This window comes from Elephas maximus, chromosome 5 (assembly GCF_024166365.1).
Source record: "Elephas maximus indicus isolate mEleMax1 chromosome 5, mEleMax1 primary haplotype, whole genome shotgun sequence".
Classification (NCBI taxonomy): Eukaryota; Metazoa; Chordata; class Mammalia; order Proboscidea; family Elephantidae; genus Elephas; species Elephas maximus.
The window spans coordinates 120,691,333-120,711,642 of NC_064823.1; the positions used below are offsets into that span (position 1 = coordinate 120,691,333).

Genomic DNA, 20,310 nt, shown 5'->3' on the forward strand with positions numbered 1-20,310 from the left:
ATTATGCATTAAATGTTCAAGTTAAAGCTCTAAACTCTGTTCCGAGGAGAGCATATCACTTCCCTGGCTTCTTTCTGATCTATTTAAGCTTACCATATTTGAAACTAGGTCCTGCTTCTACAGTACCTGTCATTTGCTACAGAGGGAAATTGTTAAATTTCATCTACTAAGTCATAAAAACAACCTACCAATTACAATCAAGAGAAATGAGGGTGAGAAGAGAAAGGTCTCTTCTGATACACCATTTGTTGAATTTAGAAAACTCATCCTTGATACCAATTTCAGACTCAGAGCACTTTTGCCTAATCATTACACTTTCAACTTCAATGGTTTTTCCTCATTCAGTTTGTCAACTTATCTTCCTTTCTTTATTGTAGAAGCTCTCCAAGTCCCAGTTCTCCCATGAAACCATCCTAAGTGAAATTATACCTGACGCTGAGTTTTCTATGTGGCAAATACTACTCAAGTCCTTTACATACTTTAATTCAAATCCTTATGAGATCCTTATCAGCGTTGTTATTGTCATTTTACAAATGAAGAGCCTGAGGTATACAGAGATTTTGTAATTTGTCAAAGATTAAAGAATTTTAGGATTTGAACCCAGGAAACACAGCTCAAGAGCCCATGATCTTAACCACTTAGCAACACTGTTTCTCAATAAGAAGAACATTTATAAATTTTTTCTTCCCTACTCTCAATTCTCCATCCCTTTCCATCATAAAATACAGGCACTTCAGTGCTATAATATATTTAAGGTTCTTCTTTATTCACTTATTTATTCAACTGTTTGTATGTCCTAAATGTTAACAGAATCAATACTATCCTGAATTGTAAACTTCGAGAAGACTATGATTTGTATTACATTAATGATTAATTTTTATGATACTAGTTTAAGTACTTTTACTGATATCTAAAAAATTAAAAGGTAATCTGAGGATATATGAAATAAAAACAGGAGAGATAAGGAAAATACTGAAAGAATAGCAGATTAAATTACATAAAGAAGGCAGGAATATTCATAGTATAATTATGGTCTCATAAAGCCCTGGGGTCAATGAGAAAACTTTCGTGTCATCTCTCATAAATTTTTACCTCTCTTGCTAACCATACACATCTTACACTAGGTACAACTATACCTAAACCCTAACAAACAAAAGCCTAACTTATTTTTTAAGTTAATCAGCAGTGATTTCCCAAGCTCCAAAACCATATTTTTTAAAAATTCTATTTCAAACTGAATTTTTTGTATGTAAGGTGTTTTAACCTACCTAGTACTTCTGTCCTCACAAGAATATGCACACAACTCAACACGCTCAATTTTCTCTGGAACCAAAGAACTCATGATTATTGGCACTGAAACAAAACGTTGATAGCGTTCCAACATTCTTGTTATTTTTTCTTTGTTTACCCCATGAATGTTACGCCTGAAAATTCCAGGGGACAAAAGGGTAGAACGAATATTGGTAACTTAGTTAAAATAAAATCATATAAGGTCAAGGAAAACATGGTGTTTTTTAATATATAAAAATACCAAAGCTAATTTATCATGACACAATATATACTATTTGATTCTAATTACCGTTTTATTCAGGATTTCTGAAATTACCATTTACTTAATCATTCCATACAATCTTTTCCAAATACCCTTAGCAACGTAGAAAAAACTAGCAGACCCCAATAACTTCAAAAGAAGTTATTCTCAAGCTGTGCAAAAATATCATAAGAATACAACTGTCACTTCAAGGCTTTAATTATTAGCTAAACCAAAGACTGGACCCGTTGCCGTTGAGTCAGTTCTGACTCATAGCAACCCTATAGGACAAAGTACAACTGCCCTACAGGGTTTCCAAGGAACAGCTGGTGGATTCAAACTGCTGACCTTTTTGGTCGGCAGCCTTGCTCTTAACCAATGAGCCACAGTAAAAAATCCCACTACAGAGGCCTCTACTTCCAGTAGCATGGCCAATTAGATACTCTGAAGGGCCTTCCTGTTACAATAAAACTAGATCCCAAGGGAAATAAAGCAGGGATATTTCTTAATGCATTTTAAATCAAAGGAAAAAAAAATTCCTAGTATGAAGTCCCTGGGTATCCAAATATGAAGTTTGTTATTTGTACTTTCAACTCACGGTAACTTAGCTCTTTGTATGATTTTGTTTATGAGCTCATATTTAGCTGAACCTAATACATCATGGGAGGAAACCCTGGTGGCGTAGTGGTTAAGTGGTTTGGCTACTAACCAAAAGGTTGGCAGTTCAAATCCGCCAGACGCCTGTGGGGCAGTTCTGCTCTATTCTATAGGGTCGCTATGAGTTGGAATCGACTCGACAGGAGTGGGTTTGGTTTTTGGTTTTTAATATACGGGAATCCTTAGGCTTTAAACTGGGGTACTTTCTTACAGCATTTGGATTTACATCTGCCAGGAGGCTAGACGGCATGCTTTAGTTCCCCAAGGGTCTTAATGAAAACATCTCAGTTGCAACTCTCCTATCTCACATTGGATCCAAAGCTTAGGTGAATCCCAGTGCTAATAGTAGCATTTGCCACCTGGGCAAAACTGGCTTTCATATTTACCTACCTCAATCTTGTCTGGTTTCAGATCACAGAGAAGCAAAGAGATAGAAAATACGAAACAGAGGTTAACAGACACAGACATGGAGAACAGAGCAAAAAGGTCTAGTCTGTATCTAATCTAAGTCCCAGAAAAAGAAAAGATAGTCAATGGGACAGAGGCAATTTAAAGAAAAATGGCTTAGAATTTTCTAGAACTGACAGAAGACATCGATCTCCTGATTTAAGAAAGTAAACAAATCCCAAACAAGATAATTAGAAATCGACAACTAGAAACACAGTATGAAATTCTCAATCTCCAAAGACAAAATGGTATTAAAAGCAACCAGAAATGAAAAGACCACATCATCTACAAAGGAACCAACAATTAGAATGACGCTGACTTAACGATAACAAAGTAAGTCAGAAGGGAATAAAATGTTATCTTCAAAAACAAAAAATAACCGTCAATCTAGAATACTTATACCTAGCAAAAGTATATTACAAGAATGAGGGTAATAATAAAAGGATTTTCATTTAAAAAAAAAAAAAAAGGATTTGTCACCAAGCAGACCTTCACTCAAAAGGAAATTCTGAAAGATGAACATGACGCAGAAGGAAATTCCCAGATGAAAGGTCTATGACACAAGAAAAAAACAAAGCACAAAGCAGTAATTACATAAGTGAAATCGAGCACTGTCTGTATACTCTGGACAACAACAGTATGTAAGTTGGAAGGGAGGTAAATATCAGAGTTAAAATGTTCAAAGTCCTTTTACATAAAATATATAACGTAACCACTAAAAGGATAAAAATAGTGTCGATAATTTCCAAATTAGTAAAGAAGGAAAAACTGAGTAAGAAAATTTGTATTCAACCAATCAAAAAAAAAAAGAATTCAAAATAAGGCATGGTAAGAGGAAAAAAATCCAATATATCCCAAAAATTTATTATGGAGAAAAAACAATCACAGAAAAAGTGCAACAGAACACAGAGTGAGATAGTAAGAAATAAGACCAATTACATAAATAACCAAAATAACCATAATATAACTAAGCTTATCAGCTGAAACCCAAAGATTGACTGGAATTTTTTCAAACACAACCATAAGAGGTAGACCTAAACATAAGGATATTGAAAATTTACAGTAAAGGTATGGAAAAATATATAACACTAAGATAATAATTAAAAGGAAGGTAATAAAGCTTTATTTTAGACTAGACAAATACGACTTTAAGACAAAACTAGCATTAAAGATAAAAGAAAATTACTATAAAAGGATAAGAGACTCAATTCATCAGGGTGATATAAAAACCCTAAGCTTGTAAGTACTTAAAATATCTTCAGTATATATAAAGCAAAAATAGGCAGAACTAGAAGAAGAAACTGACATATTCAATGTAATAGAGGAAGATTTCAACACACCTCTCTCACAGTGGGAGACTGCACCTTCCCTCTCAAATACTGACCTATCAAGCTGATTTTAAAAAAGTAGTGAAGATATAGACGTGAGCAACAGAATTAACAAGCACGATTTAATGGATATATTAACACCCTGTAAACAGTAGACTCACGTCAAGCAAACATGGAACATTTATTTAAAAAAAAGATAATAAAGTAGGCCATAAAAGAAGTCTTAAAAAATATCAGAGAATTAGTATCACACAGACCACATAATCTGACCTAGTGCGGTCAAACTGAAAACTAATTAAAGAAAAGAAGATGCATTTCAAAGCACAGTTCTAAATAACCCAGGGGTTAAAGAATAGAATAATGCATTTTAGAAAATATTAAACGATAACAAAAATTTTTATGTAATAAATTCTGGAAACACCTAAAATAGTACTTAGAGGGAAACTTATAGCATCAAATGCTCATATTAAAAAATATCAAAAATAAATGATCTAAACTTTCAAGGAGTTTTGTAAACAAAGCAAAGTAGGTTTTTTTTTAAAAGCAAAGAAAAGAGAAGCAGAAATGAATTAAACATAAAATAAACTTACAGTAGAGAAGATTAACAAAGCCAAGAGTTGTTTAACTGAAAAAGCTAATTACAAAATCTGATCTCTGGTGAGAATAATCAAGATCAGGAAGATAACCGTAAACATATTAGGATTGAAAAGGAAAATATAGATGATACAGAGATTTAAAGGTAAGAAAAAACTATCAATGTTTTAATAAAGTTTTAATTAATTTGAAAAGTTAGGTATAGTGGACAAATTCCAACTGAATATTTTCACAAAAGAAAATATCAGATGGGGCAGTTTCCTAAGGAAAACTTATATACACTCAGAAAACAGAAAAAGAGAAAACACTTCACAGTGAATTTTATGAAACTCCTAAAACTGTGATACCAAAGCCGGGCAAAGCAGGACAAGGAAGGAAAAACCGTAGGTCGATCTCACTCAATTATATAGATACAAAAATAGAGTGCTAGAAAACCAAATCCAGTACTGTATAAAGAATAATACACAAAGAAATGAAGTACTGATATATGCTACAACATGGATGAACCTTGAAAATATTATGCTAAGGAAGGAAGCCAGTCACAAAAGGCTACATATTGTATAGTAACATTTAAATGAAATGTCCAGAATAGATAAATCCAAAGAAATAGAAAGTAGAATAGTGGTTGCCAGGAAATAGGGGACATTACGAATTGAGAGTGCCTGCTAATCGGTACAGGGTTTTTTGAGGAGAAGGAAATGTTCTAGAATTAGACAGCAGTGATGGTGTACAGTGTTGTGAACATATTAAAATTATGTTTTTCTCTAGTTAGTATCGAAATTAGTTAAAATTACCAGGAGGAAATGCCCTGACTAAAATTAAGTTAGGGTTATCTCTGAGGAAATACAGCACACAGGCTAGATACTATTTTATGTCCCCATTCTGAGTAACAGTTTTATTCAAGTCAAGCAACCAAATAAACAAAAAAGTATAACCTTGGCAGGGGCGGGGAGCAAAAATACCTGGACGGCTGGACACTGGCTACCTTTTCCATGTCTACTTCTTTACCTCCTTCCAGTATTACTCAGTCACTAGGCAGCTACAATCACGTGTCTCTCCCAGGAGCACATGGCTCAGGTGTGCCAAATCCTAGGGTCTGTTACTAGTTTCAGATATTAACACTGTATAGTTAATAGGTAATAAAGTACTGACTATATGAGACAATTGGATTTTTTCATACTGTTAATTTTAGGAAAATACATAAAAACTTCATAAAACTGGGAAAAACAAAGAAGCTTCTAGGCAATGCAAAATTTGTTATCAATTTTAAGTGGCAAAGCTTCAATCTAATCAATTTTGTTTCATTCATCATTTACAAGGGGAAAAGAAATCCAAATGGGCCTTTTATCAGTGTCATGAAATAAAAACATCAGATATCCTCCAGGTTTTACCTTGCAAGTTCCCTTGGTTTAAACTTCCACCATGTGTCTGGTTCCCGGAAATGGACTTTATACTTATATTTTTGAGACTACATACGAGAGAGAGAAAAACATTTAAAAATAATTATTTTCGTGAAATTAAATTGTTTCCAAATTTAATTGTATGTTAAAACTGAAAGAATCTAAAAGATTATTTAATCTTGATGGGTGTGTTAAATTGGTAAAATGCACCTTGTCTGACCCAGCAATTAACTTCCAGAATTTGTCCTACTGATAAATACTTACATAAGAGTGCAAAACACATACAAACCAGGATATCCAATTCACTATTTTTTGTAACAGCAGAAGAATGCAAACAACTCAATGGCTATTAATATGGAACTGACTAAATAAATGAAGGTATAACCATACAACGAAAATATATATTTTTTTATTCTGTATGTATTAAGGAGAGAAGATTCTTAAATTAAGAAAATAAGACACAAAATTTTCATCTGGGTAAAAAAGGATTATTTACTTTTGCATGTATGTGGAGAATTTCTGAAAAGATTCTCAAAATATTAAAACATCTATCTTTAGAGGGTAGGACTTTAGGCATTCTTTTCTATGGTTTGAATTTTTATCATACATGTATATGACTTTCATAATTTTAAAATTATTTTAAATAATAGGCTTTTCAAAGCTTTAATATGGTCACAATCTAAAAGCTAAGCCCTATACTTGTGCACTAAATACATTTCTTTTTTCTTACTCAAGGATAATTGAGTTCAACAATTCCCCTCTGTCTCTGAGGCAACATTCTCTCCTTTTTTTTCTCCTCAATCATCCCCATTAACAGGCATGCAGTCATTTCTCTTACTCTTGACTCCACTTCCCCTACATAACTGGGCCCAGCATCTTCACAACCCCCATTACATCTCTGCCTTTATCTTCTACTACTCCTCCCCCAGTTTTATGACAAGATTCCAAAAGGCCATTACTATTTTTTGTCATTACTGACAGAAAAGCCAAAGAGTCAACCCAGACACCAAGCTAGGAAGAGACATAATGCTGTGTTATGAGCCCACACACTTTTATCTCCATACCTCAGCACCAAACTTCAGACAACTGATTCAAAGCCTAGCAATAGCCGGGGTCTCTAACTCCCTAGAGAGATGTCATGTAGCTCGTAGGATCAATTAATTTTAAATGCAAAGACCCTTTCAACTCCCAAATTGGCAGGGAAATTTTTATATTATTTGAGAGGATTCTCCCTGGTTTGTATCAAACCATGTAACAGCTCACAAGAGAAGCTATATTTTAAAAAGCAAAATATTAAGTTTCCCAGTTGCCACTAGGTGTTTTTGACTGCCTCTATCTATCCTCAACTCATTACTTAGCTACTTTTGTACAGGACAGTAAAGGTTGTAACAGACTGTTATCTCCAATCTATTTCATTTTTCCATGGCTCTCATTATCTTGAAAAGCCCCGCCTCCCCACCATGGTAACTCCTACATCTGTTTCTTTACAAACAAAAAAATCAGTTTCGTATTCTATGATAACCAGGTATCCTTTATGCTTCCAAGTAGGGTTGGGAAGAGCCAAGGAATTGATAGTGAGCCAAAAGAGCTTTATATCTTCAATTATCATACAAGAAAAAAAGGAAACAGAAGCCTGAAGGTGAAATGAAAATTAAAAAGACAGTAATGCAAGGCCTTCTTTATTTTCTACCTAGGAAAATAAAGGTTAAAGAACTTTCTAAGGTGACAGCAGGAATCTAAGAAAGCGCTTTAGATAAGTCATATAATGTTAAGGGGCAAAAGCAAGACCCCCAATAGTGAATATAGTCTCCAGAGAGTGGGACTCCTTAGGCCAGAAAGCAAACCTAATTTCAGCTCCAAATGCACTAAAATTGAGTATTTCCTTGTCCAGAAGTAAAATCTCATCTGCTTTCAAAAGACATAATTTTCCTCAGAAAAGTGAAGAATCTCACCTTCAAAACAGCACAAGTGCACTAGACACAGGAAAGGAGGTAAACAGAGGCTGGATGTGTTGAGGACTTAAAAGAGGAAGTGTAACACTCATTCTTTAAAGAAATATTAACTGAGCTTCCAGGTGCCAGGCAAGTGCTAATCCTGGAGGAATAACCCAAAAAACATCCCATATTCACAAAAGCTTCACTCAATAAACATATGCTCAACCAATGAATATATGGTTACTATATGCCTTTTTATATGCCAAGCTATAGCCTGGAGATTCAGTGATGAATAAAACGTAACACTACCCTCATAAACCAAGAGATGGTCCAGAGCCAAATCCAGCCAGTGTTTATATAGTCTGCCAGCTAAGAATAATGTTTGTATCTTTAAAGGATTATTAAAAAAAAAATTCAACAGCTGTATATGGCCTGCAAAGCCTAAAATATTTACTATCCTGCCTTTTATAGAAGAAGTTAGCCACCTTTAAGCAATCAACTACATGAGACCAAATGGTTTACATTTTCACAAAAGCGAAGATGAGAAGGCAAGGAGTGGCGTGGAAACTGGATGGATGGAAACAGGGCAGGCAGGTGGAAACGGTGAGAGTGCTGACACATCGCGGGGATTGTAACCAGTGTCACAGAACAATCTGTGTATGGACTGTTAAATGGGAACTAACTTGCTGTGTACACTTTCACCTAAAACATGATTAAAAAAAAAAAGCCAACCCCTGGCCTAATAACTAAAAACAGGGTGGTTATTGCTATGATAGGAGTAAGCCAGGGTGTCATGAAAACAGGAATGCCTAACTCAGCCATTTAGTAAATTAACGATTGGTAACTTCCTGAATTAGGTGATGTCAAAGCTGGGCAAAAAGAGTAAGTAAATGTTAAAAGACCCATTGCCATTGAGTCGATTACGACTCACAGCAACCCTATAGGACAGAGCAGAACTGCCCCACAGGGTTTCAAAGGTTGTAAATCCTTACAGAAGTGGACTGCCACATCTTTCACCCATGGAGCCACAGGTGTGTTTGAACCACAGGCCTTTCAGTTAGCAGCCAAGTGTTTTAACCATGGTGCCACCTGGTGTCCTTAAGTAAATATAAGGTAAAAGTGGAGGGAAGAGGGAACAGCAAAGAGAAATGCACACACAAAGGGCTAGATATTAAAAGGAATCTGGCTATATAAATTTTTGTATGAGAGACTGACTTGATCTGTACACTTTCGCTTAAAGCACAATAAAAATTAAAAAAAAAAAAAGGTATCTGGCAAATTTGGAGAATTGCAAACAGTTCAGTTCACAGAATTCTGAATTTCTCAAAATAGCAAAATTTCAAAAGAAATTTGGGGAGCAACAAAGAACAACCAAATTTTTATTCTTCCAAGTAAGGGCATTAAGAAAAAATATATATATATACAAAAACATAAAATTATGTTTTTATAAAAAAGACACCGAAAAATAGGATACTCTCAGAATTTAGAAACTGAATAAATTTTGCTTTATGAAACAGCTATACTGTCCTATTTGTCTTATTTTGCTGAGGGCCAGCGAAAGCTCAGTTACAGACAGTCCAAGGGTTGTTTGATGAGATTTTCTTGTATAAGTAACATCCCCCAATAACTTCAAACTCATGACCACAGACTAATGACAATTTATGGTACAAACCAAAGCAACATATGGCCTCATTTCCCAGGCCTGTAGGTTTGTATTATCTATTATTATAGGAGATACTTTCTTCTCAAATGCTTCTTTTGCTGAAAAACACAAATAAACAAAAAAATCATTTTAATACTATTCAATATTATCTTGATTTTTTTAAAGTCTGACCTTGTTTTCATAATTTAAAAACCATAGGCATGTGCTCATTTTACTCACTATTCTACTTTCAAATATCACTTCTGAATATATGAAAAATTAAAATACAGGTAAATGTTACACAATAATACTAAAGTTATGTAATAATCAGAAAAAAAATTAAATAAGAACTATCTGACCTAAGCTTACAGGTGTATAAACCCAGTGTCATCGAGTCGATTCCGACTCATAGCGACCCTATAGGACAGAGTAGAACTGCCCCACAGAGTTTCCAAGGAGCGCCTGGCCGGTTCAAACTGCCAGCCTTTTGGTTAGCAGCCATAGCACTTAACCACTATGCCAAATATGTGTATTACACATATAAATTAAAAAAAAAAAAAAAAAACATTGTTTCAGATTAGAACAATATGCCATAGGGTTTTCAATGGCTGTAATCTTATGGAAGCAAAACACCAGGTCTTTCTTTCACGGCACCTCTGAGTAGATTCAAACCACCAGCCTTTACATTGGTAGCCAAGTACTTAACTGTTTGCGCCGCCCAGGGACACTACACATATAAAGTACATAAAATAAAAAAAAGAATTATCATTAAAAATGATAGCATGCCAAAAGCAACACAGAATCCTGGATTAGATTCTGGCCTAATGGACTTTAGCAGAAAAACTAATGAAACCCAAATAAAGGCTGTAGTATATTTAAAAGTAATGGATCAATGCTAATTGTCATAGTTTTGACAAATCTACCATAGGTACATAAAATGTTAACATTAGAGGAAACTGGATGAAAGATATATAGAAACTTTCCATACTATCGCTGCAACTTTTCCATAAAGTAAAATCATTCCAAAATAAAAATTCATTAAAAAAAAAAAATAGATAATAAGGTGCAATGAATTACTTAATATGGCCCTTCTAGCCATGGTCTTTGTGACTCACAATGAATGAGTGGGACTATGCAAATAAGGTATATGGAACCTGTGATGGTTAGGGTTATGTGTCAACTTGGCTAGACCATGATTCCCAATATTGTACCGCTATCCTCCATTTTGTGATCTGACGCAATTATACTAATTATTCTCCATTTTATGTGTTGTAAATCCTAACCTTTGTATGTTAATGAGGCAGAATTAGTGTGGGATGTACCCTGAGTTACAGCCTTGAAGGATGGCATGGCTCAAGTCCTGCCCTTACTCAAGTTAAGCCCTTCCCTGGGGTGTGGCCTGCATCCAGCGTATACATGCGGGGCTCTCTGCATATGGATGCTGTGTCCAGTTTGTCACTGCCGGGGCTCTCTGCATATGGATGCTGTGTCCAGTTTGTCACTGCCGGGGCTCTCTGCATATGGATGCTGTGTCCAGTTTGTCACTGCCGGGGCTCTCTACATATGGATGCTGTGCCCAGTTTGTCACTGCCGGGGCTCTCTGTGTATGGATGCTGTGCCCAGTTTGTCACTGCCTAACCTCTCCTTTTTGGGACCTGAGCCTGCGCCATGCCATCTAACCTGCTGATTCTGGGATTCACCAACTTCCACAGCCCTGTGGGCCAGTGATCAATCATCTGACCTGATTTACCAGCTTCTACAGCCTTGTGAGCCAGCAGCCTGTGGTCCGATCTACCAGTTTGGGTTCGTTAGCCCCTGCAGCCATGTCGGTCAGGAGAAGCCTACACCTGATCCATGGATTTGGGACTTGCTAGTCTCCACATTGGTATGAGCCATTTCCTTCATAGGGTTCATGAGTTCTGTGAAACGCTGCAGCAAATTATGGAATCCAAAGATGGGAGAGAGAATACTGAGGAGAGGAGTAGTAGCTGATGTTAGAGATAATGGAGTGGTACAGCAATTTGCAAAAGCTGAACATTTGGGATATCTTTAATTTCCTCTTCATAGGAACCAGCTTTGTGCTGATCCTTATAAAAAAAAAAAAAAAATTCACTTAGATTAAAAAAACAAAAAAAAAATGATACAATGATTTGAAATAAAGAAAACATGAAATACTGTTGTCCCAGGGATTTTCTTACATTATCTCCATTATTTTTACCAAGGAATTAGACCATTCAGAAAATTAACGATGACCACAACAAGTCTCACACGGAAGTTACTTGGAAGTTTTAAAAGTTCTGCTTATTCTCTTATAGCTGAATGATAAAAAAAACAAGGACCTGAATAGATACTTTTCTAAAGAAGACATACAAATGGCTAATAAGCACATAAAAAGATACCTGACATCATTAGCCACTGGGAAATAAAACCAAAGTCACAATCAGATACCACTTCACAAACTCACTAGGATAGCTAGAATGAAAAAGACAGACAATAACTGCTGTTTCTAAGGATGTGAAGAAACTAGAATCCTAATAAACTATTGATGGAAATGTAAGATGGTTTAGCAGCTTTGGAAAACAGTCTGGCAGTACCTCAAAAGGTTAATAGAGAATTATCATATGACCCAGCAATTCCACTCCTAGGTATATAACTCAAGAGAAGTGAAAGCATTCGTCCACACAAAAGCTTTTAAATCAATGTTCACTGCAGCATTACTCATAAGAGTCAAAAGTAGAAACAACCTCAAATGCCCATCAACTGATGAATGGATAAATAAAATATAGTACATCCATACAATGGAATTTTATTCAGCCATAAAAAGGAATGAAGTACTGACACATGCCACAACATGGATGAACCTTGAAAACATTATGCTAAGTGAAAGGAGCCAGTCACAAAAGAACACATATTACATGATTCCATTCAAATGCGATATCCAAATATTATATAAGACCACTGTAATAAGAACTCGAGAAATAGTTTAAACAGAGAAGAAAATATTCTTTGACAGTTACGAGAGGAGGAGGGGGGTATTCACTAACTAGATATTAAGTAAGTGTTATTTTAGGTGACGGAAAAGACAACACACAATACAGAAGAGATCAACACAACTGGACTAAACCAAAAGCAAAGAAGTTTCCTGAATGAACTGAATACTTCGAAGGCCAGCATAGCAGGGGCAGGGGTTTGGGGAACATGGTTTCCGGGAACATCTAAGTCAATTGGTATAATAAAATCTATTAAGAAAACATTCTGCATCCCACTTTGGAGAGTGGCGTCTGGGGTCTTAAACGTTAGCAAGTGGCCATCTAAGATGCATCAATTGGTCTCAGCCCACTTGGAGCAAGGTAGAATGAAGAACACCAAAGACACAAGGTAATTATGAGCCTATGAGACAGAAAGGACCACATCAATCAGACTACATCAACCTGAGACCAGAAGAACTAGATGGTGCCCGTCCACAACCAATGACTCCCCTCACAGGGAACACAACAGAGAACCCCTGAGGGGGCAGGAGAGCAGTGAGATGCAGACCCCAAATTCTCATAAAAAGACCAGACTTAATGGTCAGAATGGCACTAGAGGAACCCCAGAGGCCATGGTCCCCAGACCTTCTGTTTGCCCAAGACAGGAAACAACGCTTCAGACAGGGACTGGACTGGAATATGGGATGGAAAATGATACTGGTAAAGAATGGGCTTCTTGGATCAAAGACACATGAGACTATGGTGGCATCTCCTGTCTGGACGGGAGATGAGAGAGCACAGGGGGCCAGAAGCTGCCCAAATGGACACCAGGAGAGAAGTGGAGGGAAGGAGTATGCTGTCTCATTAGGTTGAGGGCAAATAGAAGTGTATACATATTTTCATATGAGAGACTGACGATCTGTAAACTGTCACTTAAAGCTCAATAAAAATTAATCTAAAAAAACAAAAAATAATAATAAATGCAATGTCCAGGATAGGCAAACCTGTAGAGACAGAAACTAGATTAGTGGTTACCTAGGGCCAGAGGGACTGGGGGAAATGGGGAATGACTGCTAATAGGTATCGGGTTTCTTCTGGAGTGATGAACTGTTCTAAAATTGATTGTGGGGACAGTTGCATGACTCTGAATATACTAAAAACCACTGAATTATACAATTTAAATGAGTAAATTATATGGCATGTGAATTATATCTCAATAAACCTATTGTCCAAAAACAGTCTGCCTATTAAACCTAGTAGTTAACAACTACGACTGCTAACAAAAAGGCTGGCAGTTCAAATCCACCAGTAGCTCCTTGGAAACCCTATGGGGCAGTTCTACTCTGTCCTATAGGGTCACCATGAGTCGGAGTGGACTTGGCAGCAACGGGCTGGTTTTACTAATTTAATGTTGTTATTGTTACTATTGCTATGGATGTTGCTGTTGCAAGGGCATAGTGAATCAGTACTAAGCACTTTTCACTCTCATTTAATCTTTACAACATCCTGGGAGTGAAGTATCATCTCCTTTTATAGATGAAGACACTGGGCCTTGGACAGTATAAATAACTTGCACAAGATCATACAGCTAGTAATGGGCAAATCCAGCACTGCTCTTCACCACCACATCATACTGCTTCCTTTATTTTTAGTTTTACATTGGTGTTTTCATATTCTTGAGTTCTCACTTTAATTTTTAGTTGAAGAAAGAATAGAGAAAAATTTAACAATGCCCTGGTGGCACAACGGTTAAGTGCTTAGCTGCTAAACTTAAGGCTGGTGATTCGAACTCACCCAGCAGCTCCGTGGGAGAAGGACCTGGTGATCTGCTTCCGTAAAGATTAGAGCCAAGAAAACCCTATGGGGCAGCTCTACTCTGTCACATGCGGTTGCTATGAGTTGCAATCAACTCAGTGGCACCCAACAACAAAAAAGACATCAAGCTCAAGAATTCCTTTCACAGCACATTTATCATAAAAGCTAAGTTAAATACTGTCTGTATGTCTTAAGAATTATCCACACAAAATTCAAATTATGCAAATAATTAAACATTTAATCATAAAGCCATCTTCAGTGACTAGGTAGCAGTACAAGTAAGGAAATTAAGGTTTTACCTATGATCTCCCTACAGATTCCGTTCGAGGAAAGCCAATTTTACTCTCACACTGTCCTCCACAAGAATTAAGACCAATGCAAATTCAGTTTTTAGGAAACAAAAACCAGAACATACCAGGCAACTGTAACTTCCCTGAGCTTTTCTGTGACCCAAGTAGAAAATCCTCATAACAACCCCATGAAATAAAACTACCTCTTTTATCTTTTACTATGTACGTAAGAATTTAGTTTCCACATATATTTTAACTTTTTAAAAGTTACATGTCTCTTGAAATACAAATACCAAGTGAATTTTTTCTTTATATTATTCTCAGTATTACCCAGAATCTGATGTCTATGCTTACCACGATGCTCGTTCCATTCATGTGCTTCTCCTAAGTATTTTACATCAAATTGATACTGTCCATTTATGTAAAAATAATCATCAGTACTAAGAATGACTCCACCTGGATTATCTTCTCGCAAAGTCCTGTGAATAATAAATAGAATTGTTTTCATCAGTTTTTCTTCCTAGATTCTCTCCCCTAATTTTTACAAGATCATGATCCAAATGAAAAATTCAAGTATTACTATTTAAAGGAGTGAAAATATTGTAATATTCAAACAAATGATATTAGGAATTCTCTAAGCAGAAGTTTGACTCCCAAGAAAATTGACCTAACATAGGTCTATTTGGTTTATGTAAACTATTGATCATAAATTTTTAAAAGAATGTTATGAATGAAGTTTGGAGATCAACGATTTCTTAATTATCAAGAAGACCTCGTAATTAAAATACTTGAGAATGCTTCAGAGCTCTATCAGTCACACACATGGCCTACTTCACCCACTCAGCGTAGACAGTCACTTCAGATAGGCGGGTACTAAGATGGAAGAGACGTTCAAAAGTATATAATGTTCTTTGCATATTGTTATAAATTCGGTGAGTATGCCAAAAACATTTAAAGGTACAGCATTAACAGATGATAAATTAAGAAGTTAAATAAAATTATATACAAAATTAAGACTGGTTTTCTTGATACTTCTCTGATTCTGGAATTTTATCTTTGACAGGTGGGATTTGTGCAAAAACTAAGCATACTAAATCTAGAGACATTACTAACACTATCATTCTTAACCATTTGTAAAATATCACTATTTATCCTCTCTACCTAAAATACATATAAATATATCTAAATTTCAACCTCTTTTGAATTTAATTTTTTTTTATGTGCTAGGTGGAAACCCTGTTGGCATAGTGGTTAAGTGCTATTGCTGCTAATCAAAGGGTCAGCAGTTCAAATCTGCCAGGCACTCCTTGGAAACTCTATGAGGCACTTCCACTCTGTCCTATAGGGTCGCTATGAGTCGGAATCAACTTGATGGCACTTGGTTTGGTTTTTGTTTTGGTATGTGCTAGGCACTGTTCTAAGCACTGAGAATGTATCTGTGAACAAAAAAGACAAAAACCCTCATCCTCTTTGAGCTTAGGAGCCCTGGTGGCAGTGGTTTAAGCGCTTGGCTGCTAACCAAAAGGTCAGTTGTTCAAATCCACCCGCCCCTCCTTGGGAGAAAGATGTGGCAGTCTGCTTCCATAAGGATTTACAGCCTTGGAAACTCTATGGGGCAGTTCTACTCTGTCCTATAGGGTCACTACTCCAATTAATGTTCACTTGATCCCACTTCTAAGACTCCTATACTTATCTTCTTCTTTTATTTGTAAAATCCCCCTCCTCTGGCACTTCTTTTGCTTTTAAACATGCATATACCTCAGCTATCTTAAAAAATTCTTTAAAGATACCTTTCAATTATTACCCAACTTCACTTCCTCCCTTAAGTGCTTCATTTTCTATGCTTCCTTAATCCTTTACATCTTCTGCCCTCACAGAACAACAAAACTTTTTTAAGACACTCATTCATGATCTTCTTTCCAAATAAATCCAGAAGCCCTTTCTTATCCCCCATCTTCTGTGAGCTTGCACACAGGTTTGATACTGTGAACCATTCTCTCCATGAAAACTCTTAGCTTCTATGTCTTTGAACTAGCCAGTTACTTCTCCTTATTCATTCAAAAAATATCAAGTTTCTACTTTGTAACACTTCTTTCCCTTCCCATTCTCTAACTGTAGCTGCCTCTGATTGGAAGGCCCCTCAAACCCAGTTTGTCAAAACTTAGAGCTCTATCACCTTTTAAGGTACCACCTGTGATTTCAATCCCTTTCATAAAATGTAAAACCATGACTGATTTGTAAATTCGTAATACTAAATTTGAATGTTTTATTATTATTCTTGTTATTAATCAATGAAAAGACTATAATACAGGTCTATGGGAAAATATGCTTATAAGTGTATGAGCAGAATATGTGGAAATTTACAGAAAGATAAATCCAAAGAAAGCATATTAAAAAACAACTGAAACTGATCTTGTCAAGGACATTCTCCATGTATAGATGCATATTCACTAACACTACATATATCCAAGATCAAAAAAAAAAAAGCCTAACTGAGAACAGAGAAGGGCAAACAGTTAAACTTTGGAAAAAGAAAGAAGGAAGGAAGGAAAGTGCGAGGGTGGGATGGGAGGGACAGAGGAAAGAAAGGAGGAAGGGAAAGGAAGAACTGACAATAAAATATATTAGGTGTTAATCTTCTGGAATTTAAAGAATAAGGTGGGATGGTGAACAATGAAAACAAACTCTTTAAGGAGTGCCCCTGAAATCACAAAAAACTGCCTCTAAATTGACTCCAGTCTCCCAGACCAAGGCATCCACGGATTTGTCCACAACCTACCATAATTACAAAAGGGACCTGGATGGCTATATGAAATAAAAAAATGGAGGGTACTGTATTTGCAACAAACAAATTCATTGAAAATTAGACGCTCTCTGACTCCTGATGATTCATTCTAAACTCTTTCCCCTCAAATTACACATTTCTAAAAGTAATATTTAACAACATGCTACAATCCCAAATTTCTAACTACCAGTAGAATTCTTCTATTTAAAATCTCCTTTCCACGAATTCAAAATCAGTTAAGATTTTCTACCTCTATAATGTCATCCTTCTCCCAGTAAATAGCTTCCACATCAAGTTATTTCTATTAACTTCACATGCTCACAATCTTGGACGCATCTTTGATTTTTTCCTTCATTCTCTCAAAAATATACCAAGACGAAAACGAAGTCTGAAGCAAACAGTGCTATTAGCTACAAAGTTAAAACAAATTAGTAAATGGAAGTATTTTAGGGGTTACCAACATCTCCAGTAAGCAATGTATCTCCTATATTCACACTATCTATTATAAATGTCTGTGTTCATACATTTTACTCATTTCAAACTCAATTAAACCTCATACCTTGCCAAAAAAGATTTTCCTGATCCTGGAAGCCCTCTGAGGAGAACAAGAACTAGTCCAACATAAGATGTTTTCTTCTTTCTTACAGCCTGAGAAACGGGACTTTCTTGTATCTGATAAGCACTTGTTCCTTCTTTATTTCTCCATACCTTGGTTTGTGAAGTATGAGAAATAACCGGGGATGGAAATGTGTAGCTGATAGGTCTCCAGTGTGCAGCTGTGGTTACAACGGGAGTTACAAAACCATGGCTCCCTTGAATGGGGTCAAAAGCAGGAACTACTGGACTCCAAAACTGTGAAGGTGAACAAGGTGGCAGCAGTAAAGGGAAAGGGGTAAGTACTGGACAGCAATTCACTTCCTTACCCTTTGGTGGCAGTTCAGTAGGTCTGTACGGCTTGAAAGTGAACCCTTCAGAAGGTACTAACACATTAGGGACAGGAGTAGATTTCTGATCCCCACCTGTAACTAGTAAATCAAGCTCTGGATTTTGCACAGAAAGATTTAAAGGAGGCTGAGGTTCGTTGGCATCCAAGTCTACAGGGGCTTGAGAGAACTGAGTCTGAACACACTCAGATTCTAAAAGTTCTTCCTGTCTTTGATTGAGATTGCTAAAGCCCAGGATGGAGTCATTTGCTACATTTAAAGAACTACTTAGAAGACAATCTTCTGGACAGTTATCTTCCAAGGTCAGTGTATCATCCTTTAAGAAACTTTTGGACTCATTCAAAACTGAATGTGAAGTTAAGGAGTCTGAACTTAATGTAGAGGCAGAATTCTCTAAAATTTCATTGTTCAAATCCTTATTTTGTACGGAAAGAATGGAAGTCACAGTACTTGAATCCGAATTTATACATTCACTGCGGTCACTCAAACTACGAACATCTTGCAAAGGCAAAGATGAGGACACTTGGCCATCAGGAGGAGGCTCCAGTGTCTCAAAAGCATTCTCTATGATGCAATCAAAGTCTTCAGTTAGCTGTGTGTCCAAAACAGAATACATTTTTGAATCCTCGTTCTCTTTTTCAGGACACTTTTCCATTACATCACTTCCTGCTATAGTTTCTTGGTTCTCAGAAGCAAGTAAGCTGCTTGAAGATGATTCTTGTTTCCTGGCATCAGTAGCAGATAATTCTAATAGACAATCCATGGCATTTTCAACTGTCCAAAAACAATAACAAATATGTATGTATTGAAAACAGTAAAATAAAATTTGATTAAAATCCAGGTAAAATTATAGTGGAATATAGAAAAATTTATAAATATTCAACTCATTTTTTAAAAAGTAACTATTCTACCAATATACCAAAAAAGGCCAATGTAAATTAGCAAAAGATCTGAATTATGGAAACACACAACGTTGTTACTTTCAGACCAACAGTAATAAACTAGACTAAAACTCTGTCATCAAATAGATATTCTTTGATAAATTTGTTGAGCAAATATATAAATATCTGCTATTGTAAAAAAAAAAAAAAAATTGTATATACAGGGTTATTTATTAAGGTCCTAAAACCAGGCCATTTATTCAACAAATATTTAATTTCCTTCTAAGTATTAAGCATTTTAAGTATTCTCCAAAGAAGCCTAATTTATATTTAAGCATTTTAAGTATTCACCTAGTAAGTATTGTCCATGCTACGGATTTCATGTAAAACAAAAAATATTTATGAGCACCTACTACAGGTCAACAAGCCCTGGTGATGCAGTAGTTAAGTGCTTGGCTGCCGACAGAAATGTTGGCAGTTTGAGCCCATCAGCTGCTCCGCGGGAGAAAGATGTGGCAATATGCTTCTATAAAGAACCCTATGGGGCAGTTCGACTCTGAGGGGAGCCCTGGTGGCACAGTGGTTAAGCACTTGCCTGCTAACTGAAAGGTCAGAGGTTCGAACTCACCAGCCTCTCTGTAAGAGAATGATGTGGTAGTCTGCTCCCATAAAGATTTACAGCCTTGGAAACCCTGTAGGACAGTTCTACTCTGTCCTATGAGTCAGAATCGACTCAATGGCAATGGGTTTGGTTTTGGGTTTAATACATATCAGATACAGTCTGTACTTTAAGTGTTCAAAGATGAATAGGGTATACTCTTTATTACCCTCAAGAGATTTTGCTGTCTAGTAGAGGAGACTAAAGGCAATTACATTATAACATAATATGATAAAGATTAAGTTGACATTGTTAATAACGTAAAAATGCCATAGCAGCTTACAGGAGAGTAATGAAGGATTTCTCATAAGGTGACAGGTGAACTGGGATTGAAGATTAAAAAGAATTTTGCCAGACCCAGAAGAAAAAGCAAAGCCAGTCATGACACCAAACAGCAAGTTCTAATAAGAGAAGTTAGTTGGAGTGTGGACACAT

At 36.1% G+C, this 20,310-nt stretch overlaps 1 protein-coding gene across 10 annotated transcripts in view; it reads right to left on the reverse strand.

Moving 5' to 3' along the window:
- N4BP2 (NEDD4 binding protein 2) overlaps window positions 1-20,310 on the reverse strand; it is a 106,273-nt gene that overhangs the window by 55,999 nt on the left and 29,964 nt on the right. For all 10 annotated transcript variants that reach the window (XM_049886933.1, XM_049886931.1, XM_049886934.1 and 7 more), the window contains 5 exons: window positions 17,952-19,110; window positions 14,962-15,086; window positions 9,564-9,652; window positions 5,949-6,025; window positions 1,269-1,424 (listed from right to left, as the gene is read on the reverse strand). In XM_049886933.1, coding sequence (XP_049742890.1) covers window positions 1,269-1,424; window positions 5,949-6,025; window positions 9,564-9,652; window positions 14,962-15,086; window positions 17,952-19,110 — 1,606 coding nt within the window. The remainder of the gene's footprint in view (window positions 1-1,268; window positions 1,425-5,948; window positions 6,026-9,563; window positions 9,653-14,961; window positions 15,087-17,951; window positions 19,111-20,310) is intronic.